This window comes from Sparus aurata, chromosome 1 (assembly GCF_900880675.1).
Source record: "Sparus aurata chromosome 1, fSpaAur1.1, whole genome shotgun sequence".
NCBI classification, from domain to species: Eukaryota; Metazoa; Chordata; class Actinopteri; order Spariformes; family Sparidae; genus Sparus; species Sparus aurata.
The window spans coordinates 27454686-27478108 of NC_044187.1; the positions used below are offsets into that span (position 1 = coordinate 27454686).

General features: G+C 41.3%; 2 protein-coding genes across 3 annotated transcripts; both read left to right on the forward strand.

The window, feature by feature from the left end:
• The first annotated feature begins 3795 nt into the window (after positions 1–3795).
• Positions 3796–16653, forward strand: LOC115582743 (pre-B-cell leukemia transcription factor 1-like). 2 transcript variants are annotated; one of them, XM_030418913.1, is made up of 8 exons: positions 3796–4859; positions 6330–6403; positions 10612–10856; positions 12003–12193; positions 12300–12435; positions 12554–12701; positions 14445–14518; positions 15229–16653. In XM_030418913.1, exons 1-7 carry the CDS (start codon positions 4675–4677, stop codon positions 14483–14485), a joined length of 1020 nt encoding a protein of 339 aa, XP_030274773.1. In that variant the 5' UTR covers positions 3796–4674; the 3' UTR covers positions 14486–14518; positions 15229–16653. The 2 variants fall into 2 exon arrangements, with proteins under 2 accessions (XP_030274773.1, XP_030274783.1); XM_030418923.1 differs by lacking the exon at positions 14445–14518.
• A 746-nt stretch (positions 16654–17399) lies between these two features.
• On the forward strand, positions 17400–21123 carry sid4 (secreted immunoglobulin domain 4). The gene is made up of 8 exons (XM_030418904.1): positions 17400–17767; positions 18291–18440; positions 18529–18663; positions 19030–19202; positions 19283–19469; positions 19586–19765; positions 20268–20534; positions 20632–21123. Exons 1-8 carry the CDS (start codon positions 17719–17721, stop codon positions 20634–20636), a joined length of 1146 nt encoding a protein of 381 aa, XP_030274764.1. The 5' UTR covers positions 17400–17718; the 3' UTR covers positions 20637–21123.
• Positions 21124–23423: the final 2300 nt, after the last annotated feature.

Genomic DNA, 23423 nt, shown 5'->3' on the forward strand with positions numbered 1-23423 from the left:
TTTCCATATTAAAATCAAATACCTGTTTTTTTATATAAAGATATCTAGCAGGAACCAATGGGCACAGAGCAGAGTGTCTCAGAGAGGGAAAGGAACACAATAAGCATTGAGGATGCCATATGTATCTTTTCAAGCCTGGTTGACAAAAACAAAACATAATTAACTGTTATCCTTGGTATCCCTGAATGTGGTCTTTAAATGTAAGAATGTAAACATAAAATAATAATAATAATAACATAATAATGACGATAAAACAAAAATATCTCAGCAGCAGTGAAGTAAAAATCTGAAGACTCTGATCCTCTTTCTCCCCCCATGGTTAACGTTTTCTGGGATGTTTGCATCTGTCATCTGTAAACACAACAATGTAAGTAACCCAATAATAATGAAAAAAAAGAATGAGCTATTAAGATAGAAATCACTCCTAATCTTTGTTTATTATTCTCCTCATTCAACGCAGAGGAAGCTGCACACACAGGCTCTCTCCATCCGCAAAATTCGGTTCAATGTGTTGTTCGGAATGAGGCCCTTTGTTAGCTACGCTCACAGACACAGGCACTCATCTTAATCCACCTTAATGTTATGTGTACATGTGTGAAACTGAGACACTTGATTGGAGCTTCCAGAGGTGCTCACGTCCCTGTTGGCATGGCAACATGCAGAGCAGACCACAGGGGGTGGTTGTAGGGGGGGAAGCTGGAGCGGGTGGACTGTTCCATCTCTGTGGAAATGGAAATCAGCGTTTATTGAGAGCATTTAGCTTTATTGGCTGATTGGCCAATTAATGAGGATGAGCCAGCTGTAATCTGCTGAGACTGAAGCAAGAGGGAGAGGAGGCAAATTGCCAGCGAATGCCTCGGTGTGTGTCTGCATGCCTGCACATCTGCGTGTGTGCTCGCTGGGGGAGCAGGCAGCTGCCTGTGTGTGAGTGATAGTAAATATGAGAGTGATAGACTGAGTGAGAGAGCATGTTCAGCGACTCTGGCACTTCCCACTATGATTCATTCATCTTTTCCATCGAGTCAGCCTCCTGCCTAGAGTGAAGGAAGCAGAAACACATGCACTGCACTCATGTACCAGCGTAAAAAGCCACACACTTCTCAGCGGCCCTACATCTCAAACACACTGAATTGATTTGACAAAATACTATTTTATCACCACACATACACATATTCATACACAGGGCTTTCCTATGACTTAGATATATGCTCTGCCGTAGTTCAGAAAAGGGTGGAGTGTATAAGAGTCCACTTTGGCCACTAGATAATGTTATATCCAACCAATGGAATGAACACATTTAAATTAAATATATTCAAAATAAATATTGCAGAACCAGTTATAGCTATGGAGGTGGGAGAGAAAGAATGGCCAGTGAATATTTGAATAAAAAAAGATTAGTGTTAAATGCCATAGTGATGGAGTTACTTAACGTTTCTGCAGCCACCTTTATAACGTTCTTAGCAACAGAACCTTTATTTCATCATCTGAACAAATCGAAATATTGATCTGCATCAGACTCAAATACAACTGCAATTTGGGAACTACATTTTCTAATTTTAAGAATAGTATTTTCATACAAAATCTGACATACCATCATGACTGCCGCCTATTAAAACAGGTTGGAATGATGGTTTGCTCATTTGCATGATGCAGATAAAGCTGAAATTGATCAAACATAACATCTTGACGGACAGTAATCTCATCACAGACAGTACTCCACAGCAGTGGTGGACTCAGGCTGTCTGAGGGGCAGGGGGGAGGAACATAAAAAGGGCACCAGCTCTATGTGTTGGGACACCAGCATGCAGAGAGTCGTGATGCATTTATGGTGACACAGTTCCACCCAATTGATTCAAATGGTTTTACTGTGTCCAGTATAACTACTACACCGCTGTGAATCAAAAGACAAAGTGAACCATTTAGAGTCAAGTGGAAGCCAGCAGCTAATCTTCCACCATATAGGGCGAGTCCACCAGTGCTATACAGTACAATGAGGTCACCATGAAGTCAATACTGTGCATCAGTAATGCAGTCTTTGTAGGAATAGGGCGCGCGCGCGCGCGCACACACACACACACACACACACACACACACACACACACACACACACACACACACACACATTCAGTATTAGTCCCATTTCAAATCAAGCTGCAGTGCTCCCCAGAGCCCGCAGACCTGCGTCAAAGCTGCCAGAACGAACCGGACGCCAATCAACGGAAATTTCAAAATAAAAGTACTAATTTACAAAGCGGCTTCAAATCTTACTTTACAGCCATTCTCTTAACAGCCGTTTAATTTCTGTCTAGGTTCACTTTTTTAAAGGACTTTTTTTTTTTTTCTTTTTTTTTTTTAAATAAATGCACTTACAGCTCTTTGTATTTCAGCAGCCATCTTATTCTGTGGGGCTTTGCACTGAGTATCAGATCATTGTGCTTTGTTTACCTCCAGGACAAGTCTGTGAATCACACCACATACCTCTATCAGATGCATACAATATAATAGCATTTTCCTAACACGAACATATAATCAACAAAGAAGAGAAAGCTAATGAATTAGAGCAAATATACAATAGAAATACCCTAATTCAAAGCTGGTGTGTGTTCAGGCAGCCCTGGTCATGAGTGTCTTGTCCAGAGTGCTTACACCATGTGCGTAAGTATGCTAGGATGTCTATAATGGGCAAGCCTGCTGAAGAAAAGCAAACATAGATGGTTTGATGGATGGATGCCCCCTCAGAAGGACAAACTATCATGGGACAATAAAAGCAATGTTTGTGTCTGTAGTTTCACAATATACCTCAAGATGGTACTATCTGTCTTGTTACTGTGTAACAGGGGACTAAGTATCCCTATCCAGTACTTAAATGTATCAATACCACACTATAAAAACAATCCACTGCAGGTGAATGTCCAGCATTCAAAACTTTACCCAAGGAATAGAATTATCAGCAAATATACCGTGCATCAAAGTATCAGAAGTAAAAGTTCTCATTCTAAAGACAAAAATGGCCCCTGTATATGTTTAACTATTATATATGATGTGTCTGGATTCATATTACTACTAGATTAATGTATATAATGCATATTACTGCTGTATATGTTAAAGTCTGTGTTTAAAAATCCTACTCTGAAAAGGAAGAAGTAACTAAAGCTGTCAGACAAATGTGGATGCACAAAATGTACTGCAATATTCCCCTCTGAAATGCCTCTTGCACCTTATTTGGAAATATTTAAGTAAATACAAATAACTCAAAATTGTACTTCAAGGGTAACTTGAGGTGTGTTTACAGGCATTGGACAGTGCCGCTACATATGTGAAAAGGTCGTATAAATCCTTTGAGGCTCCAGAGGAAAATACATGTAATCTGATTAAATGCCTTCAGTGATGTCACTCAATGGCTAAATTGCATCGTGGGTAATGTAGGTGTATACCTCGGATTCTGCTGTTTTTGATTTTGATCATTTATTTCTAAACTATCTATCATGAGTCGAACAGTGTTATGGGAATGCAATGCTAGACATGCACTTTCCAAACCTGGCACCTACATTACCCACAATGCAATTTAGCCACTGAGTAACATCACTGGAGGCAATTTTTTATCAGATTACATGCAGTATTAGTCCCTAAAATCTGTAAACAAACTCTGATGTGTACAATTGGTTGTGTTAGCTGTGGATGAATATAAAACCTGACTTGTTCATTGATTTCGGCTCAGTCATCCTTTAAACATGCGCCTTTAATGCGGTTAACCGTGTTGAGGTGTATTACTTTGAAATGCTTGAGCGGAAGTAGCCTCCTCTCATCCTGTGTAACCTGATAGCGGACTTCATTGCTCCGTGGTGTTTTTCTGGGAGGAGTGGAGCAGCAGGGAAACAAAACAGCAACAACCAATGGTACAAACCTAGCTTGGACGGAACCACAGATGAAGCTGCTCGGTTACACCTCTTCTACACCGTGTTTGAGACGAGCCCGTCGGCTCAGACTTTTTATTACTCGTGTATAAAAGGGGAGGGGGGCTGGTGGACACGGCGACATCAGAGGCTCCCGGGTCACACAGCATTATTTAACACCGCCTGTCTGCGAGGTTTTTATTATTTCACTGGCGTTTGCTGAGGCTGCGCTTTGGGAAAGGGCCGAGCACCCCCCGAAAAGCAGGAATGAGTTAGCTGTGTAACAAGCTAGTTGTGGTATTTGTTGGCGTTTTGTTGCTCACATTAAGACCACTCTCCATCCCCGCTGTTTGCACGTATGGCCGCTCGGATACAAACAAACACCTTTCGTTTTCTTTTGAAGCTTTTCTCCCCCTCCGAGCCTCCTGGTTTTGTCTTTTCATGGGGGAGAGGGGATGTGCGCATGCGCGGCAGGCTACTCTATAAAACAACAGTATCTTACTAAAGGCTAGTATTTTCGTGAACAGTGCCAAAGATTAGCCTCAGTTTGTAAAGACCTGTGTGATCCGCGTTTTGTCGTTTTCTTCAGATAAGTGTTGCACTTCTGTCTCTTTGTTCTGACCACGACACTCGAGCAGACTGCTCTCAGCTCTCAGACTTGACTGTGTGTTGTTTTTTTAATTTGCGAAACGATTCAACCTCTCGATTTTCTAAAAAGTTGCTGAAACTTTTTTTTAAAAAAAGAGCCCCCCCCCTTTGACGACCTCCCCCTCCCATCTTTATGGAGGACCAGGCCCGCATGATGTTGGGTCACATTGGACTAACTGGACTGTCTCAGGAGGATGTGTGCGATCCTGACATCTTACGGAAACACCAGAACCTGGGTCAGCCGCAGCAGGACATTGGTGACATCCTCCAGCAGATCATGACCATCACAGATGAGAGTCTGGATGAGGCCCAGGCCAGGTAATAACAGGGGCACGTGATCAGACCCTTATAGAAGACAGAACATGTCTAGGAGTGAGTTTAGAAAAAAAAAGAAAACATCATCATCACAGCATCCCTTCGAGCTTGCATGGTCTCACAGATAACATCACATGCTGTAATACATGATACTAACACCCCCCTTTCTCCAACATACTGCTGGACTCTTTGTGCCCCCCTTCACCTGCTGTCCTTCGCCACCTTTCACCCCACAGGCCTTAATACAAATCTGAGCTAACACTGACAGCAGGAGATCTTTAAGAGCATTTAACAGCCATTTGGGAGTTTGACAAAGGGATTCCTCTCTATTTGAGCCTGTATTAGTCCCTGTTGCCTAACTGTTGTAACTCACGGCACAGTACAGTCACAGTAGTTTTACTCAAAATAGTGTTGTACTGGCCATACACACGAATGTCTCAGTGGTACATCACACCATCTGTGTAAATATGAAAGCAGACCCCTAAAATGGCAGAAGAAGAGATGAATAAGTAATGATTTTATAATGTATCTGTCTATCTAATATTACTAATTTGGGTGAGTCAGTTGCCAAAGTTAATTATTGATCTTTCTATCGCTGTTTTTTATTGGTGATGAAGAGTGGCATACATAAGAGAAAACACAGATCTACTGAAGAAATATACATAACAGTTAACAGCCGATTATTTTCTGGGTTAATGAATCAGCTTTTTGGATCTATAAAATGCCAGATGAATGTCGATCAGTGTTGCCCAAAGCCCAAGATGAAACCTAGTGTGTTGTTTTGTCCTCAACCTAAAGATCTACAGTTTACAGTCATAGAGGCGTTAAGAACCGAGAAAGATATCACATTTAGGATTATCAAAATAGTTCAGATTAATTATTAGTGTAACAACGTGTTTCTCTTTCTCCCCTCTTGAGCTTCACACTCTCTTTTTCCTTTCTTTCATGACGTAACAGTTATTTTGGTTATGCAGACTTTTACAGCAAGTTGAGAGAAACCATTTTTGAAACAACACGAACATGTCACAGTATCTGCAAATTCTAAAACAGCCATAAACTGACAGCAAATGTCAAACTAAGTGTCTGCATGAAAGGAAGGAAACCTCGCCATGAGATGTATCAATTTGATATTGTGGAAAACCGTATAATAATGTATTGCAATATTGATGATTTGTTCCCAGACTCGTTCAAAGTGTTTCTGTGTGATCTCCTTTTTTCTTCTTCTTCTTCTCTTGACTGAGGTGAGTAAGCTCAGGTGAATTAGACAGCTATGTGCTCCGGCCTGTTTTCAGTCAAAGGTTTCAACAGGTCTGATTGATCGTTTGAACGCAGCCTGTTCGGCACTGACTTGCTATGTGTCTCCACGATCTACTGTTGATGGATGTCAGTGCCTGTAGGAAATAAAGTGTACCAAAGAATGGTTTGTAATTCACAACCTCTGTCTGTCTCTCTGTTGTTCTTTTTCCATAACAGGAAACATGCTTTAAACTGCCACAGAATGAAGCCAGCCCTCTTCAATGTCCTGTGTGAGGTCAAAGAAAGGACAGGTAAGTTGTCTGATTGCTTCCTGGTCTTGACGTCAAGCCAGGAAAAAGGTTGCATGCTGATAAGGAATCATTTTTACTCTTTTGGTGCTTCGGAAGATTACTTCATCATTTCAGGTCAAATTGAAACTAAAAGGATACAGGTATTTAAGGGTACAACTGGATATTTATTTTTGACAGTTAACCTTATGACGTCAGAGACGGAGAGAGAGAGAGAGACTGGAGACAGAAAGACATATAACCAAGGGGATTATATAATAGTAGAACTACAAGCATTTTCTCCCTCTCTTGCTCTCAGTGTGTCGCACTCTTTCAGTTTGTGAGGGCATTTTTCTAAAACGTATCCTTTGTGGGCCTCCCTGGAGATTTTTACATGGAAACAGACACTTATGACTTGGAAATGCATGGATAGGAGCAACAGAATCGTCTAATCTGAGTGATTAACATCAGGAATGTGTGCCAGCAGTTTGTATGATGTAATGTTAAGATAACTGTTAATTGCTTGTAAATAGCAGTGATAAACTGTACAGTAGCAGGTTGGTGTGGCTCAGATGTCCTCATTTAGTCTTTCATTGGAAAGGAATCATCTTTATTTAGCTTTTTAAGTGGAAAACTACAGTCTGAATTCACGGAAGCAACCACAAATGGAAAAGGGAAAGCGAAAGGCGACGGTGAGGGAAGATGTCAAATGTATTCAATGGGAATATAGTTATGATAGAAGCAAAAAGGGGGATTTTGTAAAGTTGGGTGATTGATCTGATAATTCTGACACCTTTCTGTAAAAATGCTCAGCTGTGATGTGCGTTAAATGCCTTTCAGTCAGGGATCTGCTTTGCTCTGAAAGCAGGATAATTGACTGCAACCTCTCTCTCCCCTTATCTTAATTGTTACGATTATGAAGGATAAGGCCCTGTATCCATGCAGCTTTTTTTTTTTCCTTTCTCCTCCTCTTTTTTTTCAGTTGTTCTAAAGTGAGGAGACAGTGTATGTGGCAGCATGCGGCTGCCTAGAGAGAAAGCGCTGCACCAAGCATCTTTTCTCAGAGCACACTGACTTCTTTATGCTCATACTGCTTCAGTTGAAAATCTCTTTTTCTTTTTCAGAAAGGTGATGTTTTTCCCACTGTTGCTCTTTTTTAAGGTCACCAATCACATGTTAGATGGGGTGGGACTTGTTACCTGTCAGCCGGGCATCCAAGAAAATGGAGGAAAAGCTTGTTCTGGCCACGTCTGTCAGGCCCTGACACATTATCCATCAATGTTTGGGGAGTAGGTGCGCGTTCGTGTGTCCAGTTTTTGGAGTGTGTCACGTACTGTTGGTCACTAGTCGGCATCTGTCGGCTGCTTTTGGCCGATAAAGCATGATGAATTTGCTGCAGAGCCCGCGGATTAGAGAAATCACTCTGATTGGCAGTTCAGCACAGTGAATTAGTGCCTGAGAACATAAACTAAAAAAAGAAAGGGAAAATCAGGTAAAGTGTCCATGATTTTGCCCATTTGGTGCAAGTTCTCTTTCATTTTCACCTTTGCCTGTTTGCTAGTGCCATTTGCAACTTTTAACAGACGTGTTCTCGATTAGAAATGGCTTTACTCGCGAGAGTGGTGTCAAATCGGTATCATAACTGCGGTTTGTAAAACCATATTCTTCTGGTTTCTCTCCGTTACGGATAAGTCTGTTTTCCTCCAGCCGGACTCCTTCTTGCATGCCATTTCTGACAACTCTATTTTTACTGTCTCTATTTTCTGGGAGTTTTCAGGAGTATTACAGTGCTCAGAATAGAGTGAAAAAGGAAAAAAAAAAAAACAAAAGACAAGAGAGGCCAAAGGACACATACTGTATACACAAACACAGGAGGTACAGATGGGAAAAGAAATGAAAACAGAAAGAAAAGAGATAGAGGGAGAAAGAGAGCATGAGCGAGGGAGGGACAGATTGATGGATGAGCTGGAGGGGGTGGTAGTAATGGCTGTGTTTCATGGATTGGCAGGCACTTGATAATCTCCAGACCCCTGAGTTTTGTCAGCCTTCACTACAATCAGATTCTCGGTGGGGGACAGTTTGCCACCCATGGCCTCGCCAAGCTGGATGTACTCTGTGAGAGAGCTCTGTCCCACAGTCATGGACTACAGCTCATTTATCTTGTATGCTGTGTGTGTGTGTGTTTGTGTGTGTGAGTGTGTGTGTGTGTGTGTGTTAGTACTTGTACACTCAACTAGGGGTACGCGATCTGGCCAAAAATTTATATCATGGGCAATTTATCGCGATTACAATCCATGATCTAAATTGTGTTATTTTTTCTCAGTTTTGAAATATCCCGTGGATTATAGCCAGCCTTGAAATACTTGCCAAATTGCTCCAACACAATATTGCATTAGAGAGAGATCTTCTCCTCCTCTGGCATTATTTAGAATAGGTGAAGTAATTAATCCAATCAGAATAGCCATCTAGTTGGCTACAGCACTGTATTGGTTTCTCCAGATATCTGCTAGTCAAAGAAGTTAGGACATCTGGAGATGGAAGTAAGAAGACAGCATCTGTACCATTCCCAGATTCAAAAGTAGATTGTGGACATCTTCAATATCGATCACAATCTCACATTGTCTCATTAACAGTAATTAATTGCTGTAAGTGGACTACATAACCCAAATGAGGGTCACTTACTGTACTGTAATATGGTTTGGGAAATGGCTAGTGTGTCTGATAGATTGCCAAAATTAGAGGCGATCACGTTGAGTGCTTGTGTGTGTGTGTGTGTGTGTGTGTGTGTGTGTGTGTGCGTGTGAGTGTGTGTGTGTCTATGTCTGTGTCTGTCAGCCAGATGCGGAGGCTGTCATCATCCTCGTTGAGGGATTATGAATGTGAGACGATCTCTGGAACTACCTTGTAATTGCCAACTAATTTGCATAACTGTGCAAATTAACAACCTCTCAGATGAGCTTTCATTTTTCACTGGGTCTTTAGTCGCTCCTTAAGAGCTGGCGTTAATTAACAGCTCTGTGTGTGTGTGTGTGTGTGTGTGTGTGTGTTTGTGCGCGTCTGGCTTTCTTTGGGCTTGGAGAGGAGAGCTGGCATCACTTCCACAGCAACATGTTTGTTGCGGTCTCTGCCTCCTCTCTCTCTCTATCACAGTTGGCTCAATGTATTGACACAGATTCAGACCCGATCCTCTCACTGCCTCAAACACACAGGTCCACACAAACACACCAATAGTTTCAGTACAAACTAGATATAGATAGATAGATAGATAGATAGATAGATAGATAGATAGATAGATAGATAGTATTACTTGGGTGTGTGAGGGAAAAATGTCCAAAACTCACTTTTGTAAGACTTTCTAGTGTTTCACCATCATTACCACCTTATCCTCATTAGTTACTATATGGGCAGAGATTGCACCAAGTCAAGTATGTAGGACACGAGATCAAAAACAGGGGCTTATTTCTCAAGTGCCATGTTTTTGTGATATACCAAAGGTTACTTATTGCATCTTTTAATTCTAATAGAGTTTCCCGCCTTGTGTTTAAGGACATTGTACTGAATAGTATGAAACAAACGGTAGTAAGGAACAAAAAGGGGTTTGAAGGGGTTGCTGTTGCACAACAGTTTGTTACAAATTGTGCTTTATACTGTGTGAAAAATGAGAATGTTAAAACAAACAAAAAAGAGAAAAACAGTGAATAAGCAGTACACTAATAAAACAAACAGCCTTAAGGTTAAACAACACCTTGTTTTCTGTGATTCTCTCCTTTCTTCATCACAGAGTGGGTTCACAGTATCACTATGTCTGTGCTGCAGATGGCTGTGGAGCGTTTACTCAATCTGATAATTAAAAAAACAGTTCAGTGTTGACAATCGGAAACAAGGTACTGATCAGCTGGCTGTTTGGAAGCAGCTTAAAAGTTTGGCGGAATGCCAGCAGGTTGTGTTTGTTGACACATCTACTGATGTTATGTAGTCGTTCTAAGTTATGGGTTTGCAGTCTGCTTCCTGTTTTTCTTGTTCCACATGGCTGAGCCAAAAATTATGAATGAACCTTATGTAAGTATATACAAAAGGTATTTTGCTGCTTCCAATGAGAGTACAGAAGTAGGTGTTGTTGGAGTACGTCAGCAGGATGTTACCGAATATAAAATCAGTTATAACTGGAAGACTTGGCTTTGACCATCTGCCCTGCCAGCAAGTCTTTAACTTGTCTCTGTTCTCCTCCACAGCCCTGAGTGTCCGAGGCATCCAAGAAGAGGATGGTCCGGACCCTCAGATCATGCGTCTGGACAACATGCTCTTAGCGGAGGGCGTCACCGGTCCAGACAGGGGCGGGGGGTCTGCAGCGGCAGCAGCAGTTGCTGTGGCAGCTGGAGGGTCGCCTAATGATCAGAGCTTACAAAACACTGAATACAGAGAGAAGCTCGCTCACATACGACAGATGTACCACACTGAGCTGGAGAAATACGAACAGGTGTGATGCTTATAACAGGAAAAGAGCGCCGTACAATTGTCAGCAAGGCAACTGAGATTCATCATTATAATAATTATAAGGACATAGATGTTTATGTAATAATTAGGGCAGAATTGTTGTGAGTGGACTTAATGGGGCCGGGAGAAATTTAGTAGAACATTTTTACTAATAAATATAGGTGCATTGTATTATTACAAGTTTAACTAGTTTGAAATGTTATGTTGGTTATGTTTCTCTATGTTTGTGCAATGGGGCATTATGAAATGAAATATGCACTAATTTGCATACATTTCCTGACAGAAATCTGATAATTGGACAGTCAGGAAGGCCAGGTTTATGATTAATGTCTAACTTTGTTGATATATTAGAGTTTAAGTTTTTTACAGAGGGTGTTCAGGGTATCTCTTTTCATCAACCCATAAATCAGAAAACACTGTCAACAGCTATTTCAAAAATCAATTTTTTGCCATATTTTTGGGAATAAGATGTTATATAAACAAGGCTACAAATGATATATGAACACACCCCCCCCCCAGCAGAAACCTTCAGAATATAGATGGGAATAAAACTGGCAGGTTTGGTGAATGTAAGTGTGACTGAAGTGGAGATATCTTGTTCACAGTATGAGTTTAAACTTGAGAAAACAGCCTTTTAAAGACATGTATGGTAAAATCTATGGTAATGTTGGTGCTTACAACAAACAAAACTCATGACGTCATAACAAAGTGATGTGTTAGAAACTTGTACATTATGTACCACAGTGATCTTTCCCTCTCACTGAAGTTACATAGTGCAGAAACAAGTGATATAGACACCATTCATCCTGTTACAAGACACTGTACCATCAACATGATTATGAAGCTGTTCTTTAAAGGTAAAAGGTTACATAATGTTGCTTTAAGCACACCCCAATTAACATATAATGTGAATTGACATAAACAGTTAAATGTTCACTTTGGAGGTTTTTTCCCACCCTGTCTGAAAGAATACCTTTAAACAAAAAAGCCCCAATTCTTAAAACTGGCCATTGCCATAAAAACAACCTTTGTATTGTAGTTTGCATTTGCTGAAGAAAAACAACACATAATTACTTTCTGTCTCTCTCACCTTCATAACCAACCTCCTCACTCCTCCTCCTCCACACAGGCTTGCAACGAATTCACAGACCATGTGATGAACCTACTGCGGGAACAGTCCCGTACGCGACCCGTCTCACCCAAAGAGATCGAGCGAATGGTGGGAATAATCCATCGCAAGTTCAGCACTATCCAGATGCAGCTGAAGCAGAGCACGTGTGAAGCTGTCATGATCCTACGCTCCAGGTTCCTGGACGCCAGGTGGGTTTATTTTCCTGTCTCCTCCTAGAAACTTACAGAGATTTGAGGAAGAGTATTTTCTGTTTGTTTCTGACAGTTAATCCATGCACTTGCCCTTATCTTTTAGGCGGAAACGAAGAAACTTCAGCAAGCAGGCAGCGGAGATTTTGAATGAATATTTTTATGCCCACCTGGCAAACCCGTACCCCAGTGAGGAGGCCAAGGAGGAGCTCGCCAAGAAGTGTTCCATCACTGTGTCTCAGGTCAGGTCGTCAAAGATACGCTGGGACCAGAAAAAAAAGATGAATCGTACATTTAATTGGACATCGTTAAGTATAATGAAGCAAGCTCACCTTGCTTTTGTCTCTCCAATTCTCTCAGGTGGCCAACTGGTTTGGAAACAAGAGGATTCGGTACAAGAAGAACATGTCAAAGCTCCAGGATGAAGCTAACCTGTATACCAGGAAGTCAGCTGCCAGTGTGTCTTCCCAGGCGAGCCAAGCCAACTCCCCATCGACGCCAAACTCAGGTACACACTCGTGTGAAATCTAAGGTGGAGAGTCACTTCCTCTTGCGAATGCAAACACCTACTTTTCTCAAAAGGAGGGCCCACGAGCAGTGGAGAGAGGTTATTTTTCAACTCATCAGTGCAGGCCTTTCTCTGAGCCTGGTCCCTCAGTCACTGTGACTGTCTTTAGTAATACATCCTCCCCCCGTGGCCTCTTCCTTTTCAGTTTAGCTGTGCCAGCTTGATATGACCCGATGAACAAAATGTAACTGCCCTCGAGGCTAGTGAGACTTGATAAGATGTAATGCTAGTAGGATGTCCTCACAGATTGAACAAAGTGGGAATGAGATGAAGATTGCTGCATTTCCATTCAGCTGGCACTTCAGTGTTTAGATAAAGCCCAGCAGAATCAGCTGATTCCTTGTTCATATCAGGGGTCTGCTTTTTTTTAAAGCCTTTTAAAAAGGATAATCTGCAAAAGAGTGCAAATTAGGGCTGAGCGATGTAGGGAGGGGGCCACAATCGCACAAAATGCCAATTTTTGCATATTGTTGCTTTAAGCTATGTGGCATTCATGATATCGGAAAAAACTGACATTGCTATTTTTTTTTAACCCTGCGATATATATTGCGATATGAAAAAATACAGGAATTTTCATCAGATGACCTGAACAGCACTTGTATGTTATGCTGCACTGCTGCTATCTTGTGGACAATTAACCATGCACTGATCTTACCTCTTTTTGTCGTACTGAGCTGTGTGGTACCTGCGTAAATGGTAAAACAAATTAGTTGTGTTACCTCTCGTTGTGGCAACGGATGTAAAACACTGTCGACACAGAACAGGTGTTTGGTCGATATCATCCTTCTTGTAGCCGAAATAATTCCAGATAAATGATGTTGCTTATCTTTTTGGCACCAAGTCTTCGTTTTCGGTGATTTTCTCTTGTTTTGTTGTTCATTTTTCAATGTTGTTACCAGCGACTCACTCCATGTGCAGGGGCTGATCTGCTTTGGCACACTGAATAAGAACTAATGATTGGTGGATCGCTGTGCATGCACAGAGTGTGTCAGGTACCCTTGAAATTAGATGAGTTAATTTGCCTCCTACATCGCAGGTCCTGCGATGTGACTATTGCACACACATACATCGCGATGGCGATGCTCAAACGATATATCGTGCAGCTCTAAAAACTAGTCTCGCATTTCCACATTTATTTTAGTGCTGTGCCAACCTGCCCCTCTATGCTGTTTCTGTTGTTGTGTCACGTGTCCAAAAACACAAATATTAAGGTGTGGGCTAATTGCGTGTCGGTGAAAAAGTGTTCAACAAGAGGAGACCCTGATGGATGTGTCCCCTTCGCAACACAGTGAGGAAGATTTGTCCATGGTTTTATGTTATAAACAAGTGCTCTTAATTATGTCAGTGGTTTCAAATGGTCTTTTAGATTCTCTATCCTGTACTGTATCTAGGATTTTTTTGTATAGAACTTAATTCAAACTCACTTGAACTAGAAGTCGCTTTCAGAGATGTGCACCTGTTAGCTATTTCTGAGCTGTTTGTTTTGGTCCCCAGGAACATGTAACAATTTTGGGTAAAAACATTTGAAAAATGCCTAAAATTATACATATAGCACCTTTACATTTCTTCAAATACTTCATTTATTCACCTTTAATTTGACTCTGCTCTGACTCCATGTCATCAACGTCATATAATATTTATACACCCAGACTGTGTGAACCAAAAGTCCCTGTCTGCCAACAGGAGGATACCCGGCCTCGTGTTACACTCCTGATGGGAGGTGATGAGGAGGACCTGCCCCTCGTCACGGTCTCCATGTGAGTAGACATGGCTGTTGCTATAGTTACACACTCTTAAACTGAGTAGCCATGGTAACAGCCTTTCTCTGTGTTGGCGTGTGGTGTAGTAGGCCCTAGTGATGTAGATAACTTCACAGAAACTGTGCTACATCAGCATCTGAGCTGGACGCCGCCAGCTTTTCATTGAATATCGAAGAAAACATTCACAGTAATTGTGCCAGAAGAGAGAATGGCTTGACTGTGGACCTTCATTTGTAGTTGTTGATTTGGTGTTTTTAGTTATTGTTGTGGAGAAAAATTAGAAAATGATCCCAGAGGTTTTTAAATATATTTCCCAGGCTTGTGGTTATGGACAGGATCAAGAACCAAAGTTTAAAAAACAGACATTCAACATGATGCCCATGTTTTTCTGTTAACAGTGAGGATTTTAGGGGGTAATACTTTGCTAATACACTAGCCATGAATAAATACGCTGTTGAAATGTTTTTCTTTTCCATTTTAAGATGTGAAGGATTTTTCCAATTTATCTGACAATTCAGAAACCCTGAGAATGATAATAATTTTGTGAACAAACAGATCATCTGAGAAAACAAGAATGCTGCCAAAGTGGATGTGACAAATAACTTCTAATGCACTGACCTTCACAACCTGATATATTAATAACACTGTCAGTGAGTCTGTGGGTGTATATGTAACATCCTGTCCCTGTCTGTATGTGTTCTCTCTAGGTTGATGATGGCTGGCAGGACAGTGGTGCTTCCTCCTCCTATCTCCCCACACGTGAAGTACCAGGCGGCAAGCTCTACGCCACCTCCAGCCGATGCTCCACCTTTTGCCCCGCTCCCCACGCTGCGCCTCAGACTGATACAACTCAGACTGAAGCCCAGACTCCTCACGTCTCAAAATCTTTTTTTTGTTCGTCTTTGTGATCCTTTTCCCACATCCCTTCCACACGTTTTTTATTCCCTCCTCTTTACAAATATGTTGACACTTGTGTTTAAAAAAAAAAATAATTACTCACCACACTTTTCTCCTATTTCTTTTCAATAAGATAAAATAAATGATGAAAAGAAGCCTTTTTTTCATGTACTGCATCACCTATGAAGGTTTAGGGCCTGTATGTGGCCTTGAACCATCATTTTTATTTTAAAGAATTAAAATACGACAAAAAAAGATGGCATTTAGATTTTATCATTTCTTTATTCTCAATCGTTTTTTGGGTTTTTTTTTTTTTTTAAGAAAACTGCTGTCACAGAGAAAATGCATTGAAACGAGTACAACAACATCTAAATGGCAGAAATGACCAAAAATGGATAAACACGTAGTCACTCTTTATATTTTTGCATCCTGTGGTGTTGCTTCAGACAAGATCTGAGTTTGAGTTTGTTTCCATTTATATGATTGTAAAAACAACATTGCTTTAACAGTAATTATGTTTCCTAAATGCTTTTGAAGCAACCAAACCAAAGAGGCTTCCACCCAGGATGTGCCCATGTGCACACTTGAACTATTTAATCAGCTGTAATATTTATGTTCAGTTTCTGATTATATTATATGGGTTCATGTGTGTTTTTTGTTTTTTTCATCTGTGCCCTCTAGTGTTGAGCAGTGTTGCTGCATCTAACAGGCTTCTGGATATTTTGATCAACCTTTTTCTTTCTTTTCTTACAGAGGAATGTTTCCTTCCCAAACTGTTGTTTTCAATCTTTTTTTTTTTTTAGTTAATCTTCAATAGTGAATGTCAACAAATCCTGAAACCTGATAAACAGAGAACAGGCTCTATTATTCATTTATCTAGTGGAGAAGCTGCTGAGGTCGACAGCTGTCCAGCAGTATCTGATAATGTAGTGAGTGCCACACAGTGTGATAGCTTAGTTGGATTAAATGCCCCTGAATTCAAAAATGTTAAAAAAAAAAAAAAAAAAAAGACAAAAAAGTGCCACAAATGTTATTATTACAATAAATTGTGATTAGGATTCGTATATAGGATGATGATGTAATATTAATGACACTCTTAGAAGACACTCCCCTGTAATGTTACATAATGCAGACATGTGTTGTAATAGCAGATTTCATGACTTGTGCACCCTGTTAACATGGACTTTTTTATTGCATTTTGTTATTCTGCTAACATTAAAGTCAATTGCTACGTATCCTTTTTAAATGTCTTTTTCCTTCCCTGCAGTGTAAATAATTACAGTTCTGTGAGGAATAGTTCAACAGGAAGTGTAATAGCCAGTATTTGGTTTGATTGTAGCGATCCAAACTAATCTGATTGAGAAATTACGTTTCAATCAAGTTCATATATATGTTTTTCAATGTTTTGAAGCATTCTTTCTTAATATTCTCCTGTTTTACTTCAGGTGACTCACTAAAGTTCCAAATTTGATGTAAAAAAACAGGACGAAAAACAAGGGCAACTTTCTTTTGAGAGTTCTTTGAATTCTGTTTGATCAGCCACATATCTGTCGGCTCACTGGTCGATACGATACAGACACATGGAGTCTGACTGGGGTGAGATCATTTACGTGGAAACCAGAACAATCCTCTTAAAACTAAAGTGACGAAGTCAATGTCCACATGTATTGCAGTTTGACACACTTTAATCAAAGGAGCATGATCTAGTTTAGGGGAAGAAAAATGTTATAAGAAGAGAAACATATTGATTGACTGATTTTTCTCTTTTTATGTCTAAACCACCTGACCTTACAGGACAACACATTTTCTTATTGGTTTACTTTGTTTATATCTGGTGACCATATTTTCCTCTTAGAATCTGAGTTTGTATTATCGCTTCATTAATATTGCAACTATTACATTTTTGAGTTTGAATTTCTTCTCCCAAACTACGTAACTATGCTGACAAATTAACATTTTTACAATCACACAGTCCTGCTTTTGCACTCACACAAGTATACGGTATCTGACAGCGTCTGCTCAGTTAGCAGCATGTCAGTGTCCCTAGATATCAACCATACACATCAGACGATTTTGGATTTTGAAACCAAACACCGGATTAATAACTCAAGAAAAGTGCCAAATAACAATACATTAGTGAAATGCTTTGCACATGACTGGCACAGGTGCACAGTGTTTGAATAGAGGAATGGGTAAGCCAGGGGTTAAAGGTTGAAAGGGATTGTATGTAAAAGAGAGAGACAGACACAGTGACAGAGAGATTGTACACAGAGGAGGAGTGGGACTGTTCTCTCTTCATCATGGATTTATCACCTGGGGTTTTGATCCTGTGCTCGCTGTTAGCTTCAGGTAAAAAGTCTCATCTAGTTTATGGAGAATAACCTATTGTCTGTCAATTTTTCTCTGAATGTGCTTGACCTCTGTAGAGATGTACAGTATATCATTTTTGGACTTGTAAGACATGTAAGAACTCATGCGTCAAAAAAAATAATGTAAATGCTGGGATCACCACTTACATGAATCTCAAAATCTGTGCAAGTCAAACCAAAACCATCCGCATGTTTACCAGTTTGGATAATCCAACCCTTTAACGTAGTAATAAAATTGTTATAAAAGTTTTCAAAATTGTGTGATTTTGATGTTGTTGACACGATGTCTTTGAAAAAACTTTGAGAGAATTTCATTTCTTTTTCGCTCCGTCATCAGAAGCTCTTCTGTTCAGCCCGTGTGTTTGCTCAGGCTGTTTGCTTTGGGGTTGCTGTTCGTTGACACTGTATTTCACCCAGTCCTGTCTAAAGGTTCACAGTCTCGTTCGACATGTACGTGCTCTTGCATTTGTGTGTGTTGTTGCCAGTCCTTTCTTTGTGTGCAGTGGCTGGCCAGGCTGCTGTCGTCACAGTGGAGCCCAGGACTGCCACCGTGCGCCAAGGGGAGTCAGCCAGCTTCAGGTGCCAAGTGAGCGGCGGTGCACAGCCAGTCGGGCCCATTGAGTGGAAGAGATCCAATAACCAAGCATTACCAGGTCAGGAGCAATGATGTATGCGCATGAGCATTGTTCACACAATATCAGCGCCTGTGAAGTTTGTCTGAACTCTACTTTTACCTTGTAGACAATGCTAAGCTCGGTCCTGGGGGCTCCGTGCTGACGATTGTTAGCGCCCGACCTGCAAACCAGGGCCAGTACCACTGCAAGGCAGGCAGCTCTGCAGGCCGCGGCTCTGCCACAGCTCTGCTCAACGTCAAATGTGAGCTTTTGTCTTCACAATTCAGTTAGAAACTGGAAGAGTATTGTATCTGGGCTCTTTTTTTAAATAAAAAAAATTAATAAAACAACATTTATAAAAAAACAAACATTTTTGTGTTGGCGCCAAAAAAAACCAAACGCCAGGTGTGGAGATTTTCACCACCTTTAAACTCACAAGCAGTGATTATTTAGCGGCTAAAGAGCCAGATATTTCCCTCAGGACACCAAAAACAGAGCCGAGAGAGGATGAATACTGGACACACTCTAAAAAAGTTCAACAAATCAACTTAAAAAATTTGTTCTCAGCTTGTTCCTGCTGCCCCAAACATCACTTAATCTGTCTCTCATATCCGTGCGACTCCGTCAGTCGCTCCCAAAGTGCGGCTGACACCAGCAGGGCCCCTGCGGGTCAGGATGGGCGACCCCGTCTCAGTGGAGTGTCGTGCCACAGGCAGACCACGCCCCAAGCTGACCTGGAAACGTCAAGGCTCCACCCTGCAGCTGGTTACCAGCGAGGCAAATGACGTCAACACCATACGGGTGAATTATGAGCACGTGCACAAGTTATACTTTGATTTGAATGATGCTAAACAGAAATGAATCTTCGTCTCGTTTCTCAGTGGCCTGCAATTCATCCAGAGGACTCAGGAGTTTATATTTGCCAGGGTGTAAACAATGAGGGGGTGACGGAGGTCAAAGTTGAGATCGTCGTTGAGGGGGGGCTGGGAGCACCGGTGGCTTCAGTGGGTGCCACAGAAATGACAGTGGTTGAGGCACACACTGTCACAATGGAGTGTCAGGCCAGTGGTAAGATGTGTGTGTGTGTGTGTGTGTGTGTGTGTGTGTGTGTATAAGTATCTCAGTTGTACCGCTGCTTCTCCCTTTTCACTTTGTCCTCTCTCCCTCTCTTTTCTCCCTTCCAGGCTCCCCTCCTCCTGTCATCACCTGGTCCAAGCTCCGAGCCCCGTTGCCATGGAAACACACGGTGGCCAATGGAGTTTTGACACTGACCAGCGTGGGGCGCCAAGATTCAGGACAGTACATCTGTAATGCCACCAACACACATGGCTACAGCGAGGCGTACGTGCAGATGGAGGTGGAGAGTGAGTCAACAACACAGATGATTCTTTGACGCTGCTCTTTGGAGTTCTACTAGATTTTATTTTATTTTTGTAATTCAGCTTATTTATTTAGTTAGTTTCCAGAGTGGGTTTGCTCTTTTAATATGAGCTTTTATTGATTAAAAAAGTTGGGTTTTATTTCCGTATTAATTTGAGGTTTTGTACAGTTCTTATAGTGGGGCAAGATTAAAGGGTTAGTTATCTTTTCATAACTGAATAAACAAGCTGTTGGCAAAGGTGGCAGGGTCCGCCATATATAAACAATATAGACAGTATGAATGTGTGTTGTCCTTGAAGGTCATTTTGTTTATTCAGTTTCTTTAACTCACATCAGTCAATGAAGATCTTTCTCTTCTGATTAAATGGCTTCCCCAAAACTACACAGTGCACCTTTAGGTCAAGTTTTTAGTTTAATTTTTAGTTTAGTTTCAGTTCACGATACTAACCTTCCACTGTTCATGATGAGAATGAGTTCTTCATGCAGGCCCTCCATACGCCACCTGCCTGCCTGACCAGGTGAGGCTCCAGCCCAGAGACTCCCTGAGCGTGCAGTGCCTCGCCCACGGCTCTCATCCCATTCAGTTCGTGTGGACCCGGGTGGGCAGGACGAGCCTGCCTGCAGGTGCACAGAGCACGAGGGATGGACAGTTGCTCATCGCCCACGTTAAACTGAGTGACAGCGGAACCTACAAATGTGTGGCTACCAACCACATAGGCTCCAGTGAGGCACTGGCCAAAGTCATCATAAAAGGTGAGCTGGTGTTTGCGTTGAGGCCATCAAGATAACTGATCTGATGTTCTACTCTTTCTTTTATTCTAATCTTTTCCTCCTTTGCTTATATTTACAGCTTAATCCACTGTGCTCGCACAGTGTCTGATCAACAAACCATCTATGCAGCGCTGACAACTTCTGCAGGCCTGATGTGAAGCCACCAAGACAGTTAATACTGAGAAATCAGACAAAATGATATTTAATAGATTCATATATTTTGGCATTTCATAGTGAAACGTATCAGCGCTGTTCAAACGTTTGGTTTTATTGTGAATATTCAGTTAATTTTGTACTTTTATAAAAAACTGATACTGTTGTTATTGTTGCCCATGTCTCATATCGGCCTTCGCAAAGCTTTTCTCTCAAACCATGTGTGGAACAGTATGTGTGTGGGAGTTTGTTCTGCTGGAATGTCTCTGCACCCTGTCTTCCTCCCTTCGTGTCATTTAATTCCAAAAACCAAAAGGAGGGCACAAAACAAACAAAACCTGGTCTGATAGAAAAGCTTTTAGTTAGCCATTAAATGTCAAAACAACAAAGACTAAATTAAATAAAGGTTCATTTAATTCAAATGAAAATGATGTCCCGAAAAATATTTTACAGGATGTCTGAAGTGTGTCCATATTAGGGACTGTCAACTGATTATTAGGAGGGAAGGGGGGGTCAGTCAAGTGGGAATGTATTGTGCTCCTTCTTTCAGCTGGAGAAAGGATCGCTTTATTCTCCAGGGGATGGTGTTATTTTTTTCTTATTGTTTACCCCAGATTTGTATTTTTTTGTCAGCTGTTTCCTTTCAGTAAGCTTTCAGTTGTTTAATCAGAAAAAATGTTTCAAAAATATAGCTTTTCTTTTATTTGTTAAGGTGCACTTTACTATTTGCAGTCTATCAGTGTTTAATTTATCCCATAGTAGTCTCAGATCTAGATCAGTGTGGCAGAACCAGAGATATCGTCCTTTTTATTACACATATTCTTCATCAATGCCTAAACCTGGTGCCTACATTAACCACAATGCAACGTGGACACTTACAGTGTAGTCAGAGATTTGGACGTGTTATGCAAGTAGCAGCTAATTTAGCCTCAACAGAGATGAGCAGTTACTCAACACCAGGCCCCTAGGAGGAGCGTCAGCTTTGAAGCCAACTTTTGTGGTTGCCAAACTGTGTCACATGATGCATTGCGGCCTATACTGACTTTTTCCCGTAAGTTTACATCGTGAAAGAAGCTGTGAAACAGTGGATAATTATTTTTTTTTGTGTATCACAATGACAATACGGAAAAAGAGCTGCACGATTAAATCTAGTTACCTCCGCTCAAGTTAGCCAGGTGCTAAACCTGAAGTTAGTCAGTTGGTGGAGGATCCAGGTATTTTCATAACCTGGTTCTCGAGATTATTTGGCTTTGTGCGCCACCGAGCACTGAAAGCTTTATCAACATTTTAATCTTAACACCCTTGCTTGAGACGCCCAAATGATGTACAAATTAAAACTTGTAGTTTTCAGCCCCAAACCACGCTGACTCAAGTGACATCACTTGAGGCAATTTTTCACATTTCACACATCTACCTCTGGAGCCACAAAAAAAGCATTTTACACCTGCTGTCTCCCCAAGACCTGTAAGTTGCAGAAATTTTTCACATCAGCTATGCGAGGGTCCACTAGGATCTGTGTGACGTACATTGTTCCATCAGAGGGTGTGTGTAAGCGGGCATCCACGTATCTTAAATTTATTGAGACCCCACTTGCACTGCAAGGGAACCAACTGCCCATATGCTGGAAAACCAAAATGGCCACAAAATTTGAAGAGGCTTTGCAAAGACATCTGTACAGTGTAACAGACAAAGCAGCTCTTTTTCTCCTTCCTGGAAAGTTGCCAACATTTGATTTGATTTGATTTGATCTGATCTGATCTGATTTGATCTGATTTGATATTGCAGTGTCCTCCTGTAGACACTGACACGCTGTGCATGTGTGGAACGTGTCCTTTAAAGCAGACTCCAGAAAAACTCCATGTCCATGCAGTCGGCAGTCATTCATGTCTGTTTGGCAGCATAATCTGGGCCAGAGTGTCGACTTCATTTACTGGAACACAACACTCTGTCAGTTCGGAGAAACAGACAACACTTGGCTCTTTTGACTATTATTGACCGGACGCATCTTTCCCAACAGCGCACAATTCTTTTTATGTGCACATTGGCGACTGTTTCCATGAAGATATTACAATTTTAAAGTTGTAACACTGCTATGTTAGTTTGAGACATTAGAGGGGAGGTTATTGCCCTTTTTCAAAGGAGGTTCAGCCTGCCCCCACACCAAACTAATTTCCATGTAGTCCCCTGATGTTTAAAATGTGTGAATGCCTTTACATGTGAAAGATTATACCACTGGTGTGCAATCTGGACGTTACTTCACAGAGTCACTTCTTTAACCACATGGTGGCAATGTGTAGCTTTAAGGCTCACACACATTGCCTTCAGGCCAAAGAAGAGCAATGTGAACCCTCACACCCTGAACAACTGGAGGGACAGATGCAGCGCACAGTCAAGCTATTGTTTTTCCAATGACTACATGCAAAAAAAAAAAAAAAAAAGCTTTTGGCTGATCACTGCAGCTGTCTGTGTAAATATGAACTGTAAACTCCTCTTTGAACAGGCAAAGTCCAGTTTGATCATACAAACGTGTTGCAAAACTGCTCGCTGAGGGGGAAACCTAAAGCAGCCTCGACTAAATGAAGTGTTAGCTCGACATTTAGGGTTTGTGGCTGCGGCAGGAGGTTGGAAAGAGCGCTGCCATTTCCAAAGCGGCTGCCAGGACGCAGCCTGTATCTGCCGCTCGCGATCGTGCTCGCCTCGCTCCTAAAAAAAATAAAA

Coding starts and splice junctions, on each gene's coding strand:
- LOC115582743 (XM_030418913.1), top strand. CDS start 4,675: ATGGAGGACCAGGCCCGCATGATGTTGGGTCACATTGGACTAACTGGA. Junction 4,860..6,329: donor CTGGATGAGGCCCAGGCCAG/GTAATAACAGGG, acceptor TTTCCATAACAG/GAAACATGCTTTAAACTGCC. Junction 12,194..12,299: donor TCCAGGTTCCTGGACGCCAG/GTGGGTTTATTT, acceptor CTTATCTTTTAG/GCGGAAACGAAGAAACTTCA.
- sid4 (XM_030418904.1), top strand. CDS start 17,719: ATGGATTTATCACCTGGGGTTTTGATCCTGTGCTCGCTGTTAGCTTCA. Junction 17,768..18,290: donor GTGCTCGCTGTTAGCTTCAG/GTAAAAAGTCTC, acceptor CTTTGTGTGCAG/TGGCTGGCCAGGCTGCTGTC. Junction 19,470..19,585: donor AATGGAGTGTCAGGCCAGTG/GTAAGATGTGTG, acceptor TCTCCCTTCCAG/GCTCCCCTCCTCCTGTCATC.